General features: G+C 42.6%; 1 protein-coding gene across 7 annotated transcripts in view; it reads left to right on the forward strand.

Annotated features, from left to right (window-relative positions):
- Nucleotides 1-1,164: 1,164 nt before the first annotated feature.
- tnrc6c1 (trinucleotide repeat containing adaptor 6C1) overlaps nucleotides 1,165-27,113 on the forward strand; it is a 42,435-nt gene continuing 16,486 nt past the window's right edge. For 3 of the 7 annotated variants that reach the window (XM_058652540.1, XM_058652545.1, XM_058652542.1), the window contains exons 1-5: nucleotides 1,165-1,269; nucleotides 6,069-6,169; nucleotides 6,411-6,432; nucleotides 16,001-16,345; nucleotides 23,440-26,013. In XM_058652540.1, coding sequence (XP_058508523.1) covers nucleotides 6,107-6,169; nucleotides 6,411-6,432; nucleotides 16,001-16,345; nucleotides 23,440-26,013 — 3,004 coding nt within the window. In that variant the 5' untranslated portion in view covers nucleotides 1,165-1,269; nucleotides 6,069-6,106. Of the gene's footprint in view, nucleotides 1,270-6,068; nucleotides 6,170-6,410; nucleotides 6,433-16,000; nucleotides 16,346-19,818; nucleotides 21,908-23,439; nucleotides 26,014-27,113 lie in introns of those variants that run through there. The other 4 variants (XM_058652543.1, XM_058652547.1, XM_058652541.1 and 1 more) reach the window with 3 other exon arrangements.

Here is a 27,113-nt window from a genome sequence, read left to right on the forward strand (position 1 = left end):
GGCTCATTGAGTGGTGACATATTAGCCGAGTAAGCGTTCCACTCATATTTATTTCCCCTCGATCCTGTGGTGGAGATACGGTTTCCGCTGATTGCCATGCACAATAGGAATTTCTCACTCCGAAGCAGCCAGACTATTGACTGGTTTTGTCACCAGGCAGACATTTCACATAGCACAACAACATTTCAGATCAGGAAAAAGGTGGGACCCAGCTAACAATTTTTGGTTGCCAGAATGTTCTGGGAACGTTACTTCTAGGTTCTCCTGTGGTTAATATGGAAGGTTTTCTTAATGTTCCCCTAATGTTAGTTTTTGGTCACACATTTGGTTCCCAGGATGTTACTTTGTCCCAACCTTCATACATTAACATTATTATACATATATGTATATATGTTATCATTATATGTAACTTATATTATTTTAAGCAAACTTGATATAATTAAAATGAAAATAAAATATAACAATTTAGACATTTTAAATGTTTTTGAATGAAAATGAAAATAATGATATAAGAATGACCATCCCGCATATCGCAATTCCTGTCATAAATAATCGTAGTTAGATATTTATTCAAAATCGTTCGGCCCTGGTTACATCTAAGAAGACCATCTGTCAACAGGTCAACAGCAGAAGGCCACACACAAACATGTGCCACTCCTGCCATTTTACTAGATGTCATGTGTACCTCATAATAGTGGCAAGTAACATTTTTGGAAGAAATATTTACTTTTGTGAAAGACTGTTTAATGCCTTCTATACAAGTTATTTGTTTGTTTATTTCGAGGGAACTTTTTGCTTTTCAGACTATGCAAAAGTAACATTAGAAACTGTGCCCTCTGTTGGTGTACTAACACAACACAGGCTCAGTATATACACAGTGACATGCATTTACACTGTGGTTGTTAGTTAAACAGTTGTTTACCTCGTTGTGAATCTGAGGTCAGGAGAGAGAGTGTGCGTGTGTGTGTGTGTGTGTGCGTGCATTAGTCCGAGCGCATCAGTGCAGAGGGCAGTGATGAAGGGGCTGCAGTTGTCATGGAAACACGGGGCGAGGGGGTAGGGGGGGTGCGTGCATTACTGGGGCGGTGGGGGAGAGGAGGGGAGGGGACAGTTTGTTTTGTTATTGAAGGTCACGTGGCAAGGTGAAGCTCCACCCCCTCCTCCCCCAGTTACCACCGATTCAACCGTCTCGAGCTCCTGCTCCGGTCAGTTACTACAAAATGGCTGCAGAGGCTTCGCCGCTGACGAGCTCTTGCTAAACGCTTCATGGTAGGATTTATTCTTCCCCTCTGGCTTCGTAGCGCGACACAGCAGCGGCTCTTCCCTTTACACTGTTGGAAATACGCGGCGTTTTTGGAGCTTAAAATGGCAGCTGCTGGAGAAGGAGCAAAACAATATTTTCAGCTCACTCTGACATCAGTGTTGTCTTCGCTGCTACGACTGTTCCACCGCTGCTGTCGACCGACAGAGTCCCAGCTTTGCTGTTATTCTTTGACGATAGTGCTCGCATTTCTTGTCATTTGCGTGGGTTCGATAAGTTTCCTGCATAGCAGTTGCTTGAGCTAGCTGCACACTGCAAATGATTCAAGGGCACCCCGTGTCATTGCTCGTTGGCTTGTCGTTATTTGTAGTAGCTTAGCATGCATAGGTTGGTGCGAGCAGCTTGGACCTAATATGCATCACCAGACGGGCAATAAACGCAGAGGCTGAATTTGAATGAACCACGGCACTTGTGACATGTCCTGTCCTGTTGTCTTTTTGCCCGTGCATCATTATCCATTCAACTGTTCATTTGCTCAACACCTCTATTGGTTTGGGTGCTTCTGTCCTTCACTTTGAAACAATGTTTGGAAAGTGACTTCTTTTATTGTGCGTGAAATACAAATATGCATCATACTATAATCTGGCTGGAAGGATTAATCGATTGTCACTTGATTACTAAATTGTTACCCAGCGTGTTTCCGATTTCAGCCTTGTAATGTAAGTATGTTCTGGTCTCCTTGCCCCTCTGTGGTGGCACAATTATGTTTGGATTTGTTTTAAGATTTTTCACTTTTGGAAACAATTCCAGCATGTTATTGACCAAACAACTGGAAAATTAGCCAAGGAAATAAGCAACAGTTGATAATGGATAGGATAAGTTGCAGGGTGTGTATCCATGGGGCCTGAAGTTACTTTGTAATGTTCTAGGGTTTGTGGTTTTATTAAGTGAAACGTGCACACACATTAAAACCGGTCACTTGTGTTCATGTTTTGTTGCTTCCTGTGCCACCATGGTGACAGCCATCACTCCCTGTTGCAGCTTCACATCCTGCAGTGACAAACACTGGTCTTCACGGAGAGGGCAGTGTGTGTAGACTGGGAATGCCAGCTCCTTGATGCATGTGGAGGGCGGACTGACGTAAGCTTTTGGGCCTGCTGGTTTTACTGATGTGTTGGAGTCCCTAAATTGGGCCCTGGCTTGGCAGGGGATGAAGCAGCAGTGGCGGTTAAGGGAAGGGGGTGAGTTTTTTTCTGTCCCTGCTAGGTCAGGGGCCCCAGTCAGCACCCATGCCGCTGAAAGAGGCAGTGTGTAAAGAGGCGCCAAAGGGGGCTTGATAACAAAAACATGCCACTAAATACTGAGATTACTATACAGCTTAGGTCACAGCCCCTTTTTCACTGAAAAACTCTCAGTGGCCTTTTATGTACTGCTGGACGAGAGGACCAGGGGGCATTTTGCCAGATTGTGTTATTTGATTTGGTGTGTTGTTTGGTTTCATTGATCAGATACTTAGCTGGACTCCTCAGTGAGGAAATGATGAGCTTGCAGTCAAAAATAAAGGTTTTGCTGTTTTGTTTAAAAACAAGTCTTCTCGAATACTACCTCCATTCACTTCCATTCATTTGAAATGCTGGGTAGGTATATGACAGATATTTGCACAGATTATATTTCAAAGCTTGTAGTTTTCAGTCTATAAATGACAGTTTTTTTAGATAAATATTTCTCTAAACATTTTTTTAAACACTGAACACTGAAGACACTGGAAATAGTGCAGTAACTGTATGTGATTGTAGATAGTAGGGGACGAACTACTATGTTGTCAACCAACCTTTCACTACTTTTCCAGCTGACAACTGACACTGTGATTGGAGGCAGCACTATCAATGTGTGGACACACAAGTTATTTTTAGACCTGTTTAGAACACAGTAGTATGACATAGTGTTGGTTTCTGTTTTCTTTGTTATTAGCCTGGGCCAGGAAGCATTAACGAGAATAGCCTCAGATAGTTAAGAGACTGCAATCCTCTTTGCACAGCACATGGACAGTCGGTGCTTACCTAGCAGTTCTTAAACCCTCACACACATTTAAAGATGGCAGTGACTGCTTGTCCCCTTGCTTTTTTCTGCACTGTAGCCTAGCAGATGTTCTTCAGAGCTATTTTAAAAACATGTAGTCCAAACATGCGATTGTGCAGACGTGAAGAGGGGGCTGCACATCCTGCCATAGCGTTGGTGACTGCTAGTGTGGTTGCTAGCAAGCGTTCTCCCAAGGGCTTGCCGTGCTCTTGTTTGGCTTGCAGTGGCATTCCTGGCTCTGTGCCCAGCGACTGCCGTCTAGCACCCCTTCCCCCATCTCTCGCACAAACACAGAAACCAACCCCATTAATTCTAGCACCCTCATCCTCAGTGCTTCATTTAGAGGCATTTACATGCCCACAGCAGTACCTGTGCCCGTGACAGGTCCCCTCTCCCTTTCCTCTGCTCTGACTTTTTGCTTTTTATACCTTCCTTTGTGAAGTGAATGACTGTCTGGATTTAAGAGGGACACCAAGCTCTAATCCTGTTGTTCTAACAGGATGGTGTAATTCCACAACACCGCTGAGCTCACTAGTCATTGGTGCATCTTTCATGTCAACACTCACCATGTTTCCCTACTGCAAGCGGTTTCTCATGATATAGCTAGTCGAGGACACATCAAATCAAAAAACATTGACGTAGGCTGTTTTTTCAAATTTTTTTTATTTATTAGAATTGAATTAATGTTCTCATTTAAATTTGCTTTTGGTGCTCCTCAAAATAAAAATTTAAAATATCTTTGATAATGCATGAGTCATTTAAAAAGTTTGCGTGTTCTGTTCCATTATATTACCAGAGGTGCAGCAGCATGTGGGCATCCCTCAGCATGCTGATCCCAAGGCATTCACATCTGTCCAAGCCAGGCAGGTGTTTGGGAATGAGACAGTGGCTCTCAATGAGTACAAAGCTGTCTCTATCTTGCCCAGGGACCAAATGTTTCTTAAAGAGAAATCATTTTGATGGGCTTTTCAGCACACTCCCTCCTCATTCAGGTTGAAGGTCAACATCACATCTCATTAACCGGAGCATCTCTCTTAGCCTCTGACCCTCAATAGCACAAGCCCAGTGATTCCTCTGAAAGAAGCAGCACCCATTATATTTAGACTGGCAGCTGCAGCTCAAGGCTCCATATCAGGCTTTTGAAGATAAAAACTGGTAGATGGGTGTCGAGTGGCAAGGAGCTTTTTGTGTCAAAGCAAATTCAAGTAACCTGACCACAGGCCGACAGTTTGAATAACAGTCTCATTTTATTTTGAAGCTGCTTTTCATTGCTGCTCTTTTGTGCCATCAAGAGTGTGGCTGAAATCATTTATCAGTTCCTGCTTATACTGAAGGCATGTGCTGCATGGGCAACATTATTTACAGTATTTGGAACTGTTGATACTTAGTGGTAGTATGTTAAATCTTTTAGGTTTTGTAAAAACATAATTTATCATTGAAGTGGGACTGGACTTACTAAAACCACCCAATTAGTGTTTTAAACTTCTTTATGAACTGAAATTAACAAACACAAATCTGATGGAATGCCGCTTGTCTGAACGCCATCTTGCAGGGCAGCTGGAGGCAATCCCAGCTGACGTAGGGTGGAAAGTGGAGTACACCCCGGACTGGTCGCCAGTCCATTGCAGGGCCAACAAACAATTCACTCTCACATTCACACCCACCGTGTCCATTTAACCTCTGCATGTTTTTGGACTGTGGGAGAAAACCCGCACACACACACACAGAGAACGTGCAAATCTCACACAGAAAGGTCTCAACCAGGATGCAAATTGGCAATCTTCTTGCTGTAAGGCAGCAGTGCTAGCCCCGTGCTCCACCGTGAGACCCCTATGTATTTATTGAATCATTTATTTCACAGTGTGCTTCATTCTCCATTTGCAATTACATAAAAATGGACTTGTACTAATAGCACAATGTAATGTGCACAGTAACACTCCCATTTGCTTCCTTCCATAGTGGATTGGTTATAATGTCTGCACATGTGATAGTAGTTTGGATGATATAAAGAACAGATGGTCTGGGAAGTGAATGGGATGTTCCCACATGATGACCTTATGTCACCTGTTTGCTAGCCACATAATCTTAAGAGCTGAGGTGACCACAGCATGATGGAGACTGTGGTAGCAGTTGCTGTCGTCAAATTCAGTAAGCATGATTAGTATGGTAAATATCCTTTTAAATGTATAATTAGTCCCACCTCATAAGTAACAATTTGGGAATCTTAAGTCACAATCACTTGATCAAGTGTGAGTCCTACTTAGCACTTTTTTAAGCTCAGCAATTGTCTTTAACTTTTAAATGCAGCAGCATCAATTATGTTAAAATGTGTTGCCCTGGCTGGGTGTGGAGACTGGGGGCATTGTGTCATTGGTCACATCTATACTCGACCTGCAAAGCCCCATTAATGGTTCTTAGAACCAACCCCACCAACCACCTAACAAAAGCACACGCTTGCACACAATTCCAGATGTCACTGGTTCACAAGAAATATGCAAAAAACACACATTCTTTTGTCTGGTGGTTGCATTATGTTCACACATGTGATTTTGCGTGCAACAACAGTGGTCACTGACAATAAAGACTTTAAACCTTGGAAAACCACAGCAAAACAATGCAGCACACTGAATGTAAAGATTCTGCAGGTGTTCACCTGCTGACACACAGTATGTTTGTCATAAGCTGGCTTTTTCATTATTTTTCTCTTTCCCCTTTTATTGTAATTCAGCTGTGAATAGAAGCAACACACGAGAAGAGAACCATTTGATGGAAGATAAGAAAAAGAAAAAGCCAGAAGAAAAGAAAAAGAAAGAAGCCGCTCAGAAAAAGGTAAAATGCATAACACCTGACTTAAAGTAAATGATCAGTCAGAGTTGATTTATACAGCACCTTCCATACAAAGCAATGCAACTCAAAGTGCTTCACAAGATGAAAACTAAATATTTATTGGGAATAAACATGAACCTTTTGGCATAGAAGCAACACTAGCCTCTAATAATTTGCCCTGGCTAGTTTTGCATGATTTTGTTTTTCTCTGTTTCTGTGCTTATGCATTTTTCTCTTATTTCAGGCAACAGAAGAGATAACCAAAGGTGAGTTGAGGATTCTTCTATTTTCTATTTCTGCATTCTGCAAGTCTGTTTTATGCCTGCAGGTTTGCCTGCCATGAAGCATATGTTCAACTTCATATTAATAATGATACTTTTAGACTGAGCAGAGGCTGACTTTGTAGTAGGTGTCCGCAGGATTCCCTTTTTGCCACTGAGACTCAGCCTAGCCACTGTTCATGACTGTACCATTTGCATTTGAAGCATACAAACAACTTTAATTGTGAACATTAGCAGCAACCAGGTGGTCCACACTACCTGAGCCAGAAAGGATGCCAGGTGCCCATACAAGACTAATAAGGAGCTTGGGGATTTTGCAGCTGCTCCTCAGGTCTCCCCATTGGCTCCTCAGGCATACAGTGCCTAGGAGGGTAAAGGTGAGGGGGAATATCACAAGACAAGAAAACAATGAAATAACCACCAAACAAACAAAAGTGGATGAGGGTTATAATAAACTTAAATAACTTAAATAAACTTTAAATATATCTTAAAGTTGGCTTGTGTTGGAAAGCATGTGCTTTACTAGCAGGTGCAGATCCACACTACCCTCAGTCACCTCCAAGCCAATTCTGTTAACAACGAGAGAGAGGGTGGAAAGCAGTGACGGACAGTAAGTTAGCCCAGGAGGCAGGAGCAGATCCCCTTGCTGAGGATAAGAGGGCAGATGGGAGAGGGACTTACTGACTTTCAAGGGGCAGGCAGGGTTGATCTGATTAGAACTCCTGGTCAACATCGACAGACTGCTTTGTGCTCAGCAGAAGAGTGGGCCACTGATTACAAATGAGTGTTTTTGTGCTCATAGTAGTAAGTCAGGCTGTGTACAACTGTGAAATCTGTCATCAAGATTCAGTGTCTCGACCTCCCACTCTGTCCCTGAATAATGAGTTAATGAGACTGTAGCAGGGTTTCCCATACATTGACCAATTTGTGGGCTGTCACAGAATCAACAGTGCCTGCCAATTTGTGGCGGTGGAGGGGATCGCCCTCCTCTGCCACAAATAGCTGGCTGCTCTGTGGGAAACACTGCTGTAGTGACAGAGGTTCCCCTCTTACCCTTTTTTTTTTATTCTCCTCTTCTGCGTCACCCTTGGTCCCTCACAGTTTGCTGCACTTATGAGTATGATTTGGGTTAGCTTATGTTAGCTATGTTAGTTTTCTCTGTGTCTCTTATTTACTTGGTGTGGTTTTGCTACCTCCCGCAAATTGACCTCCATACAACATCTTTCCTCCCTGTCTTCAAACCAGGCTGTGATTTACACAATTATTGTATTGGCTGCTGATCGTGACCTTAATTCACTGTGATCACCTCTTCCTTAAATTACGTTTTTGACTTTTAAGGCTTCATCTACATGGAAACATAACAATTCAATCGTTTTCATTTCAAAACGTTTTCTTTAAACAATTCAGTGTTCACCCACCCAAAATAACTCTAAATGCTGTAGTGCATATGCCAGGCCTGTACATGGCACTGTAATTCAGCTTGTGAAATACACCAAATAGGGATGAGACATTTATGAATATAGCTTCAGAGTTTCTTCTTTTATCTAACAGGATTTTATTGAAATAAAAAAATTCATATACAGTACACACGCACTAGGAGTAGAAAATTACTTCTAACGACTCAGGATCCTAAAAAATTTAGGAGAATCTGCAAAAATGTTGTATTATTTCTTTTTATCCACATGGATCCAGCATTTTGGGAGGCCTTAAACATGACGATTGGAAAATGTAAAAACCCACCCTTGCGTTTTTGTGTATGCAACTAATGTGCTACTTTGGGAAAATAGTGAGGTCATAGCCCCACCACTCTCTCTCGCTCATGCTCTTGTATTCAATGTCACTATCGTTGTCATCTTCCTCTTCTTCTGTTTGGAGATTGCTTGGTTTATTCGCTTTATGATAACGTTTACTTTCTTTTCTTAGTGATGTCAAATATTACACTAATGATAGTCTTCAGAAGAAAGACCATTAAAAAAAGACTATAAAACACCAAACCAAACAAAAATGTGTGATTTATTCACTAATGGACTAAAGGAGGCAGATTGTCTGTAATACTAAAGCAGAGTACCCCATGGAACTAATTAGGAGAACAGGGCTAGTATGGAGGCGGAATAAACAGTCATCCATACACAGGAGATTTTCTGGAAGACCTCGAGCACCATAGTAACACTTCACCACCTCCTGTCTGGTCTAACAGAGAATCCCACCTTGGGACCAACAGGAGAAATTATCAGAGGGCAAAGGGAAAACCTGAAGGAAGGTGGGCTGTAAGGAAGGAGATGTGATGAATTTGCTTTGGTTATATTTGTGTAATGTTCACGGAGGCGGATGCTAAAACTGGTTGCCTTTGGGTGGTTTTTACAAAGTTGAAATAGGACATGAGATAGCAGAAGAAACAGACATAGCCAAGTGAAGCTGCGAGAATGCAATTTTCTGTTTACCAGCACAGCCGAGAGGGCCCTTTTGTAGGATATTTCTCCTGGCTTCTTTCTGTGACACACATACACATCTCTCCCTCTCACTCTCCAGTCCCCTGTTGTGACGCATATGAACATTTTGTGCCTCTGAAAACACACATTATGTCACCTAACTTTTCACAAATACCACACAGGCTAATCCTTCTGCTGCACAAGCCCACACTGACAGTGTTGTGAATTTCATCAGCAAATGTAGCACAGTCACCTCCAAATCCCAAAATACTTGCAAGGCTGCCTTCACACCCATATCAATTGATACATGCAAACTTTGATATATTTAGTGCAGTGTGTTTGGGTCGGTGTGAAAGCCATTTGCTGAACTCAGGTGCAGACTAAACAGCTGAGCTGAGACCGCCTTCAAAAGGAGGGTCTCAGTTTTCTTCCAAGCTAATTCTGGTGTGGTTCTTTTTTGGTTTGAAGGCAAAAACGGACAAACCACAGATTTCATGATAGTAGATGTATCATTTAAACATTGCATTATTTCAAAACCTCAACTACTGTTAGAATAAATCAATCTGCGTATCACAAACCGCTCAAGAAGTAACTCCGTAAGTGATCTCAGTAAGTGAATAGAGAGATTATATAGCTGTTTACACATTAGCATTTGACTGAAAAGGATTCACAAATGTTTACCTGCTGTTGGCAAAAATGTCAGACATGGTGACAAATTAATCTGATCAATCATATTGTTAGAAAATATTGTACATTGTTTATATATAATTAGTAAAAATAACCCTAACCCTAAAATCTTTAATTCAAGCTCTTCAGAAACCCTGTAACCACGAGTGTGGTAGATCTGAAATGAATAAATTGACACCCCACGCAGCCATAACATTAAATCCCATAAACTTCTTACTTGCTCAGATATCTATGGTCACGGAAAAGCCTGTAATTGTCATTTCACATTGTGTGTGTGTTTGCCATACAAGTTGTAATCTCACAACTGTGATTATCTAGTTCTGACCAACCCTCCTCAGGAAAGCACCGCATTCCAGATTATACAGATTAATAGTGTGAGACATTAGCCTCTGTCACTCTCACAACCCAGGCCGTCTACCATCAAGTATTTGCACTTGAGTTGCTGTCGGAGGGTTAATGACCTATTGCATTTGTGTTCGTGCTGTGAATTTTATGCTCATCAAAGAAAGACGGGGGCAACGCACTTGCACATCAAGGCACATATTTACATTGTGTAATAAAAGATAACATTATTATAAAGTAGTGTTGCGGCAGTAATTCCTTAAAAGATTAATTTACCATTTCACATTCCCCTTAATTACGCGTAGCGCCTTGTGTTGGAGAGTCATAAATTGCGGTGTGATCAGGGGGGTGTTTATACCAGTGTGCTTCTTGTCATCAATGCTGCCTCTTTTACATGTCTTATCCCACTGAGCACAGTTTAAATGGATGCAGCAGCAGTGATGATTAACTGCATTTTAAAGAGCAACAGAGGTAAGGGCTTGATTGTGGTTGCCTTATAAATTATCCACCTGAGCCTATTGCCAGTAAATGTAGTCAGCTCAGTATTTTTGAATCATTATTATTATTATTGTTATTATTATTATTATTATTATTAATAACACAACTGACCTGGTGTTTTCAGGGTACAGTGTCTATTTCTGCTTTTCTCTCAGCTGAGAGATAAAGTGTTTTTTTTCCCCCTTTTAAGTTGTGACTTGGAGTGTGCTATGTCTAGTTGTTCATGTGAGCTGTGATGGGGAGGATACACCGATATACAACTGATGCACTGATAAACAACTATTCTCAATCACACATGTCCGAAATTAAGACTCACTCAGAAAAGTTTATTGTATGTTATGAACACATTGTGACCCGTCCAGCATAGGCTGCCAGCATCCAACAGGAGTTAAACAACAAACATTTCGCAATAAATAATAATTTTATTGGTGACCCATTGAATTTGCATGCTAGGAACACACTAGCAATGAGTCTGTCTCTGTCCTTCGTCTGTCTGCTGAGAGCAACCCCTGTCTTCCAGTTCAACGGCCAGCTTTGGCCGTAACATGTCTGCAGGTTACTTGTCAAATTGGTGTTGCATTGTCGTTTGTTGCTCCATACAGATACCTAGTATAAGACAGAATGCTGTCATCTACATAGCCAAGTTTTCACAATTACATATGTGTTGCATGTGATTCAGCTGGGGGTGTTTTTTTTCCTCTTAACTACAGTGTCATATTTATTCACTTGTAATTAATCCCTTTAATCTACTTTCTTGTGTGGTGCACTGCTCGTGTTTTAAAACCCAGAGGGGGAAAGAGATGTAGAACACTTAAGACATGTCTCCATTTCTAGCTCACATGTTGTTGGTACTCTTTCTTCTGCCTCTGTTTTATTAGACATCTGATACAGATCTAGTAACTTCCAGGTTTCTGGTTTTACTAAAATCAGAGTTATGCACTCTGCTTTGAGAGTTTGGCAGCAACACCAGGTTGAAGTGGTACACTTAAAATGGAGTGAGATGGTTTGCATCTTGGAGAATAAAACAAAAATGTGTATGCATAGATTAAAAGACTATACTTTTGATCATTTTTAATTTACCATGGCCCTAATACACCAATCTAAATTATAAACCAAAGCCGTTTTCAGACATGAACTCAGGGTAACGTTTGTCTTGAGACATTCTCTAGAGTTTGCCATTCACATTTGACATGCACACTGCGGGAGGTCGTCTTGGTGAGTTGTAGCCAGGATCCAGGCTCGGGTGTGGCACCTGGCTTGAGTGTGCAGGAAGCAGGACACTTGGCGATTCTCTTGCTACAAATCCTGCTTTTTCTCCTGCTGTATTCTCATAGCTCATTTGGACATTAACTGTAGATTACACCAGGTAGCTGGCAGGAGAACCTTATGGGAATCTCCCGGATGACTTATACAAACATTTGCGTCACAGATACAGCCCCTCTTCGCAGTCCCCAGAGAATCTGAAAAGTGCAGTGCCTGAAAGCAGCGCTGAAAATTCTCCATCTGGATATTAAGCAACAGTGACCTGTCTACAAAAGTTGAGTACACCTCCGAGTACAATGCACTAATAGCAATGGCTTAGGCATTGATCAATCTCCTTTGCACTTTTGTTCAGGTCAAAGTTTAAAGCTGTGCCAGCACAAAAGTAACTGACCTTTTTTAAGGTGAGGTAGAAAAAAGGCATGCACCTCCAGTAAGTACATTTAGAAGGTTGCATGCCTCTTTAAATGGCAATTCCATTTATAAAAACATGTGTTTTTGCTGTTGGTTTTGAGAGTAGTACTGATCTGTGTGCCTCTTCCTCCCTTAATCTTCAAGGACATATGGCCCATGTTTTTCTGCTTTTACCAAGGAAAGACACTGAAAAGGAGCACTGTCGATTCTCTCCACCTGCTTCTTTCTTCTTTATCTGCCTTGAACTTTCTAATATCTCTCCTGACAACCTCCTCCAGCTTCATATAGATCTTAAACAGCTAGGCAAGCATGCCATGATATTTTCTCTTAGAAAATTAAGACTCCTTTTAAGTGAAAAATGGGACATCTTCCTCTGTGTGAAGCACACATAGCCCCAAGGCCACATTTTTGATGTGTTCTTTGATGAAGTGGGAATTTTCCTGTGCTCCTGCTCCACTGAGGGTTGTGTTTTTCAAATAAGCTCTCAGCGAGACTGATTCTGATCTCATTTTACTCACTTTCACCTTTTTCTGCAAAGCACCTCCTTAAAAAGCTTTAATGAACATTGCCACTATCAGAGGTATTCACTTGTTTTTGGCTCCTCAGGTAATTTATCAGCTGTGGAACATAGCTGATAAATTATCTGAGGAGCCTGTAAATAAGAATTTTAATTATTTAAACCAAAATAATCCTTTCCTATCTTTACGTTTGACTTCAGAGTAAAAGGGAAACGTCAAGCTAATGATTACATTGTGATATATATCGATATCGAATAATAAAAAAAAGGAGATCATGATAATATTTTTCTCCATATCGCTCAGTCCTACTCTCCTTGCTCTACCTCCTTCTCTTCCTCTGGTACATTTGGCAGCCGCTTCCACTCTCCCTCCTGCTCTCTCTATGTCTCTTCCCTCTGATTGGCTGACAGAGAAGCCAGTGACTGTTCCCCTCCCCCCAGCTTCCAGAAGTAACTACGTCACGCATCAGAGAGTCCCAACTGTAAAACGATCACCTCCATAACTATTTTTATACATTGTGGCACAAACACAGTGTTCTGTTTTACAGAGAAACTCATCTCCTAAAATCAATATTGAGTATTGACAAGGGGTCATGATGTGCATCTGCTTCCCTAAATACTCTAATGACAGGGCATAATAGTAAATCAGAGTAGCTCATGTAGGAGAAAGGGAAGCAACAAAGGTGGGAATGGTTGAAGCAAAAGAAGGCAGAGGAAGTAGAGCAGATGTAGAGAAATCCGCTGAGAAGTAAGCTCCACCTCTAGGGTTTCTCTCTGATTCCTGCAGTGAAAGGAAGATCCTTAGACAGATGTGCAGTCAATGGTCCACTTAGGCTACAGCAATGAGGGAATTAATTACATTAAAAAAACCCACGACAGACTTATTTACATTCACAGAAAAAACAAGAACACCAACAGTTGCAATATGTGTGTTAGTATTTACTTGTCTGTGCAAATGTATGTTCCATGACACCATCCTGTCTTCTCCCCTGAGCGTGGGCCTCAGCGTTACATAACTCTTTGTTTTTCAGTGTGTCGGGCTGGCCGCAAGTCTGCAAGTTATTCATTGCTTCACTGTACACACTCGGGATGGCAGCCAGAAGTGAAGCACTGCTCCTTATAACTCATTTGGGCCACACAAAGATTTTCTTTCTCTCTCAGTTGTTGCTGTTTCAGTTTTTTTTTCCCTCCTTGCCTTGTATTTATGACCAGCAACAACTTAAAATACCATTTTGGCTCAATGCACATTATGTCTCGTCAGCTGATGTTTGGGTCTGTTCCTATACAGCATGTTTAGGTTATAAACACATTTTATTTGCATCCTGCTTACATTCCCTTACACCAGCTTATTCTATTACGTAATGAAATGCACTGAGGTGATTATCCATTGTGCTTTTTGCCCTATTAGGCGCCCAGCAGTCACTCTGTGACCTCATGCTAATCATCTTGTTTGACTTAGTGGTGCCCTCTGACCTTGCACTTCCACATTCAGTCACAGTTTATTGCCCTCCTGAGGACACTTCACAGCTTTGGCTTCTTCAATCTTTTTTTTTTCCCATTGTTTTCAAAGAAAATGAATTGTCATCTCTTCTTCACAGTACCCAGATCTGGGTGAATCTGAAGTTTCTATGGCCTCACTAAATTATTTAAAACATTTAACACAAAAAACAACAACAATCATCAGCACAACTGTGTCCCTCTAAAAAAAGACTGATGAACTCCCTCTCTTGAGTGCATCCTCTCCTTTTCCAACACTTGGATTTTTTCCTTGTGAAGTTTTCATTAACAGATCTCATTAGTGTTCACACATTTTTCATCATTATCATTTTTTCCTGTTACTCATCATTAAATTTCCCGGGAAAATGGTCCGGATTGTTTTTTTTCCTGGAAATCCTGTTTACCTGACGCAGAAGCATAGTGTGACACACTTCGCAGTTCTTCGCAGACCTGTCGGAGAATAATGTTTGTTACTTCAAATTGTTAACAAGGGTCAATTACTTTTATCAGCAGTTAAAGTCTGTTGTTTTTGACTAATGCCAAAGACATGATGCAATTAAGCATAAAGTAAACAATTGCGTATGTGAAATCCCCGTTTTTGTCGTAGATAGAGAAGATGCTATGATCTGCTGTTGTGGTGCAGACATCATGTTAGCTTTGAAGGGAGGACCACTGCCACACACTTGCATCTCAGACAATAAAGTGTTGCATGGTGTGTTCTTCAGGGAATGACCCTTCAGGTGTCTTCTTCGGTAACACTGTAGCTTGAGGTTTCATTAAGATTTTCTGTCATCATTTTTTCTTTTATCTTGCTCTCACTTCTGGCGTGTTGGTGCACATGGCTGCAGTCATGAATACATTACCACGCGTGCCTCCCCCTGCTTGTCTTACATGGTGTGCGTCAACCTGACTTCATGATGGTTCATGGTTCATTGTCATTGGCTGTTTGGGTTTTCTGTCAATATGGGGATGAAGTTAGTTCTATTGAAGATATATCAAGTGTAAGGGAGGAAAAGTTCTATCATGAAAAAATATCATTATTGTTTTATCTCTCAGCCCTATGTGCAGCCCACTCCACAGCAGGCTAAATTCCCTGTCTTCTACTCGACCTCTTCAACACTTTCCCTCCATGTACCATAGCAGAATGTGAGTGCTGTGTGCTTTGGCCATTCCAAAAGGCTCAAAGTTTACTACAGTACCACCCTGAGATTATTACAGCCCTTGGCTTCTCCAAAGAGCAGCCATGTGTTTAGACTGACCGCTGCCTAAAATCAAGCCTGTGAATCTGCTGCATTTATAGCCATCGCCTCGTTTGACTTATTCCGCTCATCCAAAAGTGACCATGGCTTTGAAAAGAAGCAGTGGCTTCCAGCAGCTTTCCAGAAAAGACTGAAGCTATACTTCTAATTGCCTTATTTGTATACTTAATGTGCCAAGTAATATAATTCAACCTTGTAACATTTTCAAAATACACAGGTTCAAATTTACAGTAATCAAAAGTATCATACACTGGTTCTTTTTTGGCATGTCCCAATCAGCCTTTTGGGCCCCCGATTCAATCGTTTTACTACCAATGAGTACACGTTTTTTTTTTAATGATTTGTAATTTTTAAAAAGCATAGAAAATAATATTCCTAAATGAAGTTTAGAGGGGAAGAACACTCCAGTGGTAGAGGAGTCTCAAAAGAGAGGGAATAAAAACATATTAGGCATCATATTAAAATATGACCAATTTCAATCTCTGATTGTTTAGAAAATGCTCTCATTGGTTCCGATACAGTATTTGCGGAATCCTACTTCTTTTTGCCAATAAACTTAATCAATAACTAGTCCGTAATTATTTTTGCCTAATGCTTGTGTACCCCCCATCTTCCATCCCTGCTACCCCTCCATCCTTCCACTTCCACAGTGCCAGATTCTGCCAAGCTCAACCCCACCCCTCCTCTTCCCCCTATCAGCCACAGTGCCGCCCCGTCTGTAGCCCCAAGCAGTGGCAATGGCAAGCGTGCTCCCTCCGGAGGTCAGCAGCAGACAACGCAGCAGCCCCAGACTCTGCTTCAGCAGCGCTACCCATCCAGAGAGGTGCCCCCTCGCTTCCGCCAGCAGGAGCACAAGCAGCTGTTGAAGAGAGGTCAGGCTCTGCCTTCTGGAAGTCTGCTTCTCACCACCACAGGACGTCCCTACACTACTGAACCTGCTGCAGCTGTAGCTATACACTCCTGCTCCTCTATCTCCACAGCCAGCCTTCCTACAGGTATTTACCTCTCTGCAAAACAGCACCAACAAATTTTATGTTTAGACTGTGCAGGTCAGTTGACTGGCCACAATGTTAAACTAAAGCTGTAAGGGTGGCTCATGTTTTTTGACACGGGCATGTATGAGGTACTTGAATATAGTCAACAATCAACTGTGTATGTAAGACATTAGTTAATGTACCTCATACAAACCCTTCAAAAGATCTAAACTATCAGTTTAAGCTTCAAGTCCTTATCAGGTTATTCAAGTGCCAGTTTAAATATGGTATTTGTGCAAACAAGTAGATTTTTTCCGCAGCAGTGTTGACACCGAGAGAAAGGCAGATATGTTTTCTCCAGTTTTTGAACATAAGACATAAAAATAAAATCTCATGAAGCCTCAGATGACTGCAAGAGACAAATAGTGTTGTTGGTTCTGCAGTGAATTTCAGTTTTATATCAGAGTGGTAGTTGAGTCTATGTTAACATCAGCTGATAACCATTTTGACAGCAGCGGTGTGTAAAATTAGTGGTACTTCATACTCCCAAGACCCAAGGCCAGGCCCACACTGGATGCATATGCTGATCTGCTACATCTGGTGCATTTGTCTTTTGACATAGGGTTTGCCTTTGAAAATCATCATCTGTACTCAACTAAATGCCAGGACTGTTCAGTATGAAGCTGTGCACATTAGGTCCTGCCAATATTTCACAATGAAACTGAATTAAGACTTTAATTGAAATAGGTACTGGACGTGTTGTGTTTGTACTGATGTTTAAACTTTGGTGAAAAATAATTTCTCACTGGCTTAGTTTGTTGTAAGAAGCCCCTCAATTCATTTGGTCCAATTTTAGTTGTTTTTCTTTTTATGCACAACCACAATCTGAAATGCTGTCAGTAATCACTATTCAATTTTGAAATTGACTCATTTATTTGCACCATTTAACACATAATATTGCTCTGAATCTGAACCCAGAGTTTAACTGTATTTCTTTTTTAATTGTCAGTTGCGGTGAATGACAACTGTTAGCATTTTGGGACCTTGAGATTCAGAGTTACTGACCTGCCAGCTCAGTTATCTCGAAGGGAATCAGACAGTGGATGTCTTAATGATTAAAAACATTTTCAAATGTTTTTTTTAATGGCATTATCTCATTTCAAGAGCTACGTCTACTCAGGTTTTTTTTTAAGTTCTCTCCCTGTTGCACTGTGCAAATGCATTGCAGGTGCTGCTGTTAAGTTCCATTCTACCACATGGGCAGTTCTCACTGTCTAGAGAAAAAACATTTTAGCAGAAGTGTATGTCTGAGCAGCATCAAACCTCACAATGCAATATGAGTACAGCTCTGTCACCATGGTGATGAGTTGTATATCCTGCCTTCTTCTTCTCTGCCTCCTCTCTATCATCATCCTCCTACTCTTGCTTTGCTGACATGCTCCATGGTGTTCCCTGTTTGTTGGAGGAGGAGCAATATGGAGCTAGCTAGTTGGCTGGGCCCCTCAGTGGGCCTGACCTGGCATTGATAGAAAGAGAGTGAGAAGGAAAGAAAGAAATGAGGAGAGAGCGCTCGTGGCAGAGGTCCAGTACTGTGGGCTGAAGTGACTCATGGCTTACGGTAAAAACTGCTGCTTCTCTCCGCCCTTCTTTGGCAGGCCTGCTTCACTTTGCTTTGCTTCTTGTGAACTGAACGATTACTTTATGAACAATGGACAGTAGAACCTTCAAGACTGAAAGCAAGATAGAGGTCCACTGGGAGGGTTTCATGTGCACCAAGTCAGACGTTGTTTGCTAAACATTCAAGGCAACTCACCAGCCTCCCCTTCATAAATTTTCATGTATCTGTTTAAACAAAGTTGATTCTGTTTTGTAAAACATGCAGCAGTACAGACATACCACCATCGGTAATCCCACATATCACTCTGTCCCAACTGATCTGATTTCCCCCTACCTCCATTCATTAGTTGAGAATAGCTAAGTGTATAAGCATACTAGCTTCATTTATTCCCTTCCCTGTCCCTCTTATCTCATCCACCTCCACCTCATGTCACCCTGGCTGACCCAACCCTGGTCAACTGTCTCCTCTTTTGAAAGTTAGGTCAAATAAAAATTGCCTGTAGTTAATACTTACATAAAATGTATGCCTGCTTCAGGGCAATACTCTCAACAATCATTGCTATCTTTTAATGGTGAACGTTTGTGACAGGTGTAAAGGTTTCCTTTTCAATGAGAATTGATTTTGTTTCTCATCAAGTGTATTTAGTTACATAACACAGGGAAGGTCTTTTCATGCCATTGATCTTTGCACATTAAGGGCATATTTTGGTGGCAATAATGCACCCAGCAATCAAGTCCCTTTTACATTTAATATAAATTAATCGAAACACTTGTTTGTAGCCCTACAATGTGTTGGTAATATTACTTAAGATTTATATTGCTCCTCCTGTGTATTATTCGAGACCAGGCTGTTAAAGGCCATTAAGTAATGATCAAGGTCTTATGTACCAGAGAAGCTGACACCAGCAAAGCATCTTCATGTAAACAGGCCTCATCAAGTAAAAGAAGGTTTTAGCCAGTGTGCTAATAGCTCATCTGGTGGTGAACAGAGAGTGTATGCAGGCTAAACTTGATCTGCTCTGTAACCAGACTGCCGATGCTGTAAAAGAGTCAAGGGAATCCCCTCAAAGAGCACTGGGACATCTTGTGATGTGATTAAACGTCAGCTCTCCGTTAACCACAAATGTTCACGGCTCGATCACTCTCTCCATCTCACCCTGCCTGCTCTGCAGTGTTTGTTGTTCTCTGATGCACGTGTTCTCCTCCTCCACTATACCAACACCTCAGTTCACCCTGAGGCCCTGAGGCAGTCAGGATTAGTCAGGCTGCACAAACTATATGTATATCCGTCAATCTTACCATTATTGAAGTCTTCCCCCAGTGTTGCCTTTTGCTTGGCTAACAATCTATACCTCAGTGCCCTTTCATGTGGAGGAGGCATGAGAGAGCTGGCTATTTTACGACTAGCATGCTGGAGAAAGCCTTTGAACTGGTTTATCCTAGAGTATTGCTGTTAATCGATTAACAGCACTATTGCAAAGCAGTCATTTTGAAGTATAATTTAGTTATAGAATGAAATATTTATTTATAGAACATTTGTCTTGTCTTTGTCAGCTAGAACCAATTTAACCAAAATGTTACAAATTTTATAGTTGGATATGTGGCTATGCTTGGACGCTCTCAAAATAATGATTAATTACATATTTATCTATTTTCTGAATAACTGGTTTAATGGACTAATGGTTACTATTAACTCATGTTTGCATAAGGTAATATGCAGACTGACTCATTGTGGGTTCCTGTTAGCATAACAGCTGAGGCAGGGGGGGGGGGGTTACACAGTAACGTGCTACGAGCCAGGCTGTTTATCCTAGTGCAGTTTTCCGTATGAATGTGATATACTTAAGCTAAATGTTTGATAAGATTGCTCGTATTACCACCTTTTAAAAACAAAAGTCTTGTTGCCCTTAAGGCAACGACTATAAACATAATTCCTATTGAAATATAACCAGACTTTAAACATTTCATTCTCTCCTCTGCGGGTGTAACATGTCTGTGTCTTTGTATGAGGCTCCTGCTTCTTGTGTATGTGTGTGAGAAAGAAAGGCAGTGAAAGTTAACCCCACCCCTCTTCACCGATGGGTTCTGACAGAGACACAGATTTTTCCTCAGGATTGGGAACAACAAAAATCCATCATAGCCAAACGGCTTAATTTGTTCAATACCATTGTCAGCACTGTTAATGGTGGTACCTACTGATGCTGCAGTATTTCAAAATTAGCCAGTTTAATACCTGTTTTCAGTATCCATTCCATTTTTGACACATATACACAATAATTATATTCAGCTGTTGTTCTGGTTATGTGTTTAGAGTCAGCTCTTATCGGGTTTAGACTGTGTAGGCAACTGTGTACCAAAACAACGTCATCGAGTGTTGGTGCCCATCAGAAAGTTTGTTAATCTGGCTGGCAGCATGCATTGTCAGCACTGTACCTCTGCCCCATAGGGACTTAATTAAGCCAGAATCAGTCCAGCTGAGGCCCACACAGCTCTCTTAGATTACTTCCTCCTTCCATCTCCACATCAATCTCTGTCCTTCATTGTCCACAAGTTTTCTGTCCTTTTATGTTTGTACTTTAATTCCTCTGGAACCGTACTTGCCCCTTTGTCCCTACCTCATCTTTACCACTATGACCACATACACAAACACGTCTCTACATGCCGACATGTAAAATGAAAAATGATGGAGGACTTTAGGAAAGCAGAAAGGACAGTTTTGCCTCATGATCTGATGATCTTCAGGAAGTATTGTGCATATGTGTATATGGACAATACTTCCTGAATACTTTCTGTTTGTTCCTATCCAGGAGATGCACGAGTGAGCAAGTGGCTGTCTAGTTGCATGGCATGACCTCACCGCATATCAGGTCCTCTCAGTGGAGAGGTACAGGGGGCTGAGCCTCAGCCATAAAGACACTCTGTTCTCTACCAAACATTGACTTATTGTGTTGTTGGGTGGGCGTTGGGATCATTTGTAAACAATGCCAGCCTTGATCCAGGCAAATGCTGTTCTTCTTTTTCTTTTGCCAAGCTCCCATATTGTCATCAAAACATGCCTCAACATGGCTAGCCCACTACCCACCCTCCATTACCTTGTTTGAGATCAGATCACCTACCCCAATTTCTCACTCTGACCAGATGAATTTAAACTTACCCTGTGCCAAAAGAAAACTCCCATATGAAGAGACACTTATCTGTCCAACAAAAATATGATCCTACTGCTTATAATAACTCCATATCTGACCAATCAGACAAAAGCTGAGATTTTACATCACGTGATCTCATAATGTGGTTGTTCATATATAAATGTGCATGTGTAACAAAAACTGTCAATCCAGCACCACAGGACATGCAGCAGTGTTTTTTGAGGGGTATTTCGTGCTTTCTCTCTCCTTGCCACTGCTTTTCATAAGGCTTTGTGGGTGGCAGTGCTAATTGCAGATGAAGTGGTCTTGGCTAAATATTTAATGACATGGAAGATACATGGATAGGGATGCCCCCTTTGTTTTGTTTTTTATCTTGTGCCTTGTGAGCGCATAATGAAAGTCTCCAGGTAATGTCATTTAGCGGTTAACTAACCTCTCACCACCATCAATATCACCCCATCTCTTCAGTACTACCATCCCCTCCCCCAACTAGCCTTCCTTCTGTCCTTTTCCAGACAGAGAGTATATCCTCTGTTAGGATAGGAATAGAGCATGATATAAATAAAGTCAGGGTGAGGCAATAGATAGAAGAGGAGAAACCCAGCCAGAGCAGTGTTAGTGGGAGGGACCAAGCATGAGGGGTGAGGAAGGCAAGGGGGGTTGTCTCATGCCGCGCAAGAGCTTTGCAACTTCTTGGCAGCACTTCAGAAATGAGCCTCAGAAGCTTGGCGAGCTGAGCAGACATATTGAGACAAGGATGGTCACTGCATTGCACAAAACCTAGCTCTTAACAGGATGGTTGGCAGGCACCTCTCCACAGGTATTTCACACACTCTTTTATTCCTTAAGCTCCTTGTATATATCTCTCGTCTGCCTCTTCTGTGTTGTTTTTGGTGTCTTGTATATACACACTGTGTGACTGAGCACTTTTGAAAATTAAAGCAGCAGCCGCAGTGCATTGAGTGCATGCAATGTTGAGTTCTCGTGTTTTGTGTTTATCATTGCTTTTAAAGCAGTAAAGGAGAGATACACGGTAGCTCAAAGCCTTTTTGGCTTTAGTTCAGGACTGAGAAAATGGCGGTCCTGCACTCCTCGGTAGAGTGACGCTTCAGAACGACAGCGCTGTGTGTGTCAGAAACACAGTGCCCTCTTTTTCCCCCTGCTCTCTCTCTCTCTGCCTTCTCTCTCTCCCTTTTTTACTTTAGTTGCCAGCACTGAAGTAAGGTTGTCACTTCCCTCATGCCATTGTGATACAGTATCTGTAGACAAACTTAGCAGGCATTTGAAAGTGTATGTAAACAACAGCAGCTGCGGTACAAGAGAATGCAGAAGAGGGACAATGTGTGGAGGTTCCTGGTTGATCAGTGCAGCAGTCCTGATTTTGCACTGTACAAGATGATCCTCATGCACACTGGAACTTAAGGGAGCATGAGAAAAACTAAGCAGATGGAGACTGCAGTTACTGTGTGAACACAGGTTGCCTTGGAGAGCCTAAAGCCGTGCTTCCTATCAAGCAGACATCATAATTCAAGAGTTTTAGGTGTCAGAAATTGAGGTTGACTTGGCTGCAAGGAAGTTACACTGCTTATCATTAATGGCTTCCAACATCATGTGGCAAATTGTACATGATTTGGTGAATTTGCATGTGATACAGTTTCAGTTTTCTATTTGATTCATACTAACATACTAAATTTAGATTTCATGATGTAATCCATTACTTTCTCTAGTTTGAATGCAAGTACAGAGAAATCTAAATGTTTTAATATAATATTTAAAAAATATGAATTTGATATATTTCTATATATAAATAAGCACAGGCAGTTTGACTACAAGCCAATTGTGAGTTTGAATATTATCTACAGTGATGATCATACATGCCTACCTGTACCCCCAATGTTATTGCAGTCATGAATTTTCATTTTCAGCTCTTAAGGGCACATTGACTAGTGTGCTGGAGAAGAAGGGGCTAAACTCCCAATCGTTCAGTTTAGTTATTTGGACACAGCTGCCCTGTCAGTCTTTTATCTTAGTATCTTTGAAATGTATGTGGGAAAGTATAATAAATATAGTTTAAATGAAGTGTGTATTGTATGAATTTTGAAATTAAACCCCTCCACTGTTACTATATTAGTCATTAGCCTCTCTTTTGCACTCAGTTTGAGTGGTGTTTATTTTCTTTTGTAAAGCATCTTGTGAAGTTGGGAAATAAGCAGATTCCTCACATTCTGCCAAGGTATAATAAACTCACGAAGTGCATGTGGGTGTGATGAGGGTGGGTGAACATTACTTAGACTGCTCTTCTTTCAGTTTCTTGCTCATGCTTGTGTCCTCTTTTTATTTCCTCCCATAAAGAACTGCCCCCACAGAGCAGCCAGGGAGCCCAGTATGATAATCCCCTCTGGGGACACCTGCCAGCCAACAGGAGTGCCACAAGTGCTGCATCTTCTACAATTCTTAGTGGTTGGGATCAACTAATCATTGACCAGAAGGACACAGAGGCTTGGCCTTCTATAACCCTCAGCCAGAGCCAGGTCCCTCCTGGAGGATGCCCTTTGGATACTGACCCTGGTCATTTGACCAGCAGCAACAGCAGTACTAATAGTAGTTGCAATACAGTGACTATGGCCACTGGGGCCAATAGCCAGACAGGCCATTTCTCTGCCAGCCACCTAAGCAGCAAGGCCAACAGCGGGCCTAACCCTGCCAGTCTTACTGGAAGCAGCATGCTCTCTGGTCAGGTCGCAGCTAATCGCAACTGGGCCTCTGGACCTGGAACCTCCCATTGCCCCTCCCAGTCCTCAGTAGGGAATGAAGGGAAGCATGATAGTCAAGTGGGGGGAGTAGGCAGTAGGGCCTGGGGCTCTTCTTCACAATCTTCCACCACCAACTTTAACTTGAACCTAAACCCTAATGCCAACCCATCTGCCTGGCCCATGTTGGGGCATGATGGAAGTGGCACAGGGGGAGGCAGCTCAGGGGGAGCCAACACCATTTCACCTCCTCAAACTACACCCAACCTCTGTAATCCACCTGGCCCCCCACCATCCCAGACCAGTACCTGTACTGGAGGCAACACTAACAGCAACTCCTCAGGCATTGGCAGCGCCTGGGGTAATATAATGACCTCTGACACATCAGAGTCACACCCATCCCAATCCACAAATGTGTCTTTCAGTTCAGAACCTCAGAACCTTAAAACTGATGGACCAAATCACACTAATAAACAGGAACCCCCCAGCCCAATTCACAGCTTGCCTGGCTGGGGTAGTGCACCCGTAGGCCTGAGTTCCAGGGGCCAGCTACCACAAGGGGGCCCACAGGTCAATGGAGACGACTGTAGCTCAGCATGGGGTAACAGTGTTGAGTCTAAGGCACCTTCATCTAAGGAAGCACCTGGCTGGGACTCTGGCTGGGGCCATGGAGCAGGTGGAACAGGAAACTCTGGAGGCTGGGGTGACCAGTCTGGTGGAGAATGGGGGAAGCAGCACACTGAAGAAGCCCAGGGAGGCTGGGATCCCCCCAGCTCCCCTCCGCAGGATCCACAGGCTAGTCCTTGGAGTAAAGCTGTGAGCACAGCTGGTGCCAGTGAAGGAAGCAGTGACAGCATGGAAGGAAATCCCCAACATAGAGACTGCTCATCCCGAGATAATCCAGCTCCATTGCTGCCTGCCCAGGATCTTGACCCCAGGGTGCTGTGCAACACTGGCTGGGGGCAGACCCCTGTTCGCCAGCACACCTCTTGGGATATGGATAATACTAAACGCAAAAATGGTGTAGGCAGTGAGTCATGGAGCTCTGGCCCAACCACTCCCAACAATGCCCAGGTGGCTGCCAACACCAACATAGGTCCCACTCAAAGAACTGACTCTGGGGGTAAAAATGATGTGCCTGGTTCTCAGGGAGCTTCAGGTTGGGGTGGAAGCATAGTAGCAACCAAATCACCCAGCACTAGTTGGGGAGAGCCACCCAACATTAATAAACCCCCAGGCACTCCCAGTGGCTGGGGTAAGGCTCCAGCAGGAGCCTCTGTCCCCAGTGTACCCAAAAATGGTAGCCAGTCTTGGGGAGAAGATAAGTCAAGTGGGTGGGAAGATTCTCACATCAAGGCAACACCCCAAGGCTGGGGAGAGCAACACAAACCATCCCACAGTTGGGGCAATAGTGGAGGTAGCAATAATGCAGGGGACTGGAGAGAACCAGAAGAGAGTAAAAAGAGTCCCACTAATCCTGCATGGGAGGGAGACACTGGTGGCTGGAAGGAAAACCCTCGTGGCTGGGGAACATCTGCTTCAGGTTCAGGGATATCTGGAGCTGGAGGAAATGGTGGCTGGGGAGAACCAGTTTCTCAGCGTCCTAGTGGCCCTCCTCAAAGTTGGGGTGGCAAGCCTCAGGATGGGCCTAGTAGTGGTGGTGGTGGTGGTGGTGGTGGTAGTGGTGGTAGTGGTGGTGGTGGTGGTAGTAGTAGTAGTGGTGGTGGTGGTGGAGGGAGCATAGGCTCTTGGGGTGGCTCAGACTCAGTAAAACGAGGTGGAGGCTGGGGGGGCAGTAAGCAAGAGTCCACCGCTGAGGCTACAGGCTGGGAAGAGCCCTCACCAACTTCAGTCAGACGTAAAATGGAGATAGATGATGGAACCTCAGCTTGGGGTGACCCTGTTACCTACAAAAAGGCAGTCAACCTGTGGGACAGGAACAATCCAGGAACGTCTCAAGCTAAAGTTACCAGTGGAGGCAATAATCCCCCAGGCCCCAACAACAACCACCCTCACTCTCATAATCACCCATATCACGGGCCACCTGCACCTTTACAGAACCACAGCCAAAACTCCCAAAACCCGGGGCCCGCCAGTGGGACCATGGATCCTGTTGTCCAACACCAGCCTGGGCCATCTCACAACAGGAGTCCCCTGATGGCTCAAGGTAAACAAGGTATGCTATAATTTCAATTGTCTAATTCAGCCAAGTTGGTAATATGCTTACATAAATATAGATAAATATTATATAGCTACAATTACATATTTTGTCATAATTCACTTCAAACATCAAAACATAAATGAATTTAGTCAAATATTTATTATTTTTCCTTGTTCAATGTAAAGGTGTCAACATGAAAAGAGACATGATTAGGTTGTTAACACACCGCACTGTTAAGCTCCAAGCTGTTGATCCACTTAAAGGTAAATTCTTGACCTAGTTTTCCCTCTATAGATTTTCATGTTATTAGCTATCCAAATGAGTTAAGCAGTGTCAGACCTGGCACCCCACAAGGTTCCTCATATTTCACAACACCGGACACCTCTTTGTGGGTCACCCTGGAAGCCCCACATGCGTACCCAAAGGAAAGGCAAGAACGCTGTTTACAAAGTGCCTCATAGCGATTCACCAGAAACAGTTTGAGCTGGATAAGGAAGTGTGTGATTATATTGGAGCCACCATCTGTCAGTAGTTGAGGGGAGGAGGTGGAGCATTGTCCCTGAGAACTGAGAGGGTTTAGACCCACCCTGCTGTTTCCCATTTGACCCCACATGATGACTCCACAGTGGCATTTGCTGGCTGCTGTGCATATAGTGAGTTAAAAACAGAAGATGATAACTCATGCATCACCAAGGACAGTCCTGCCAGAAAGGTCAATTCTACAATACAGTTTAGAGCAGACCTTAGGTCTTGACCTCTCCCTGGAGAGTGAGCTAAGCTGGACCTGGCAATGCAGCATGCCTAGAGACAGCACTGTCTCTCTTATGCCAATAGTGACCAAGCTGTGCCAAATTTTCACTTGGCATCTCCTCCCTTTGCCATCTTGCTAAGCCAAGCTCGAGTCTCTGTCTCTCTGTGCGACTGGTATTTCATACTCCAAAGCAGAGTAAATTAGGTGACTATGTTAAATAGGGGCACAAATGGGGTTAAGTAAGTTTATATCATAAACAGGAAATGACAAAATTCACATGAGAGAGTAAGAGTAAATGGCAAAAAGAAGAGTTAAAATCAAGATGATATAGTCTTATGGTATTTAGTCCTGAATTTTTAATTAA

This window comes from Solea solea, chromosome 16, assembly GCF_958295425.1.
Source record: "Solea solea chromosome 16, fSolSol10.1, whole genome shotgun sequence".
NCBI classification, from domain to species: Eukaryota; Metazoa; Chordata; class Actinopteri; order Pleuronectiformes; family Soleidae; genus Solea; species Solea solea.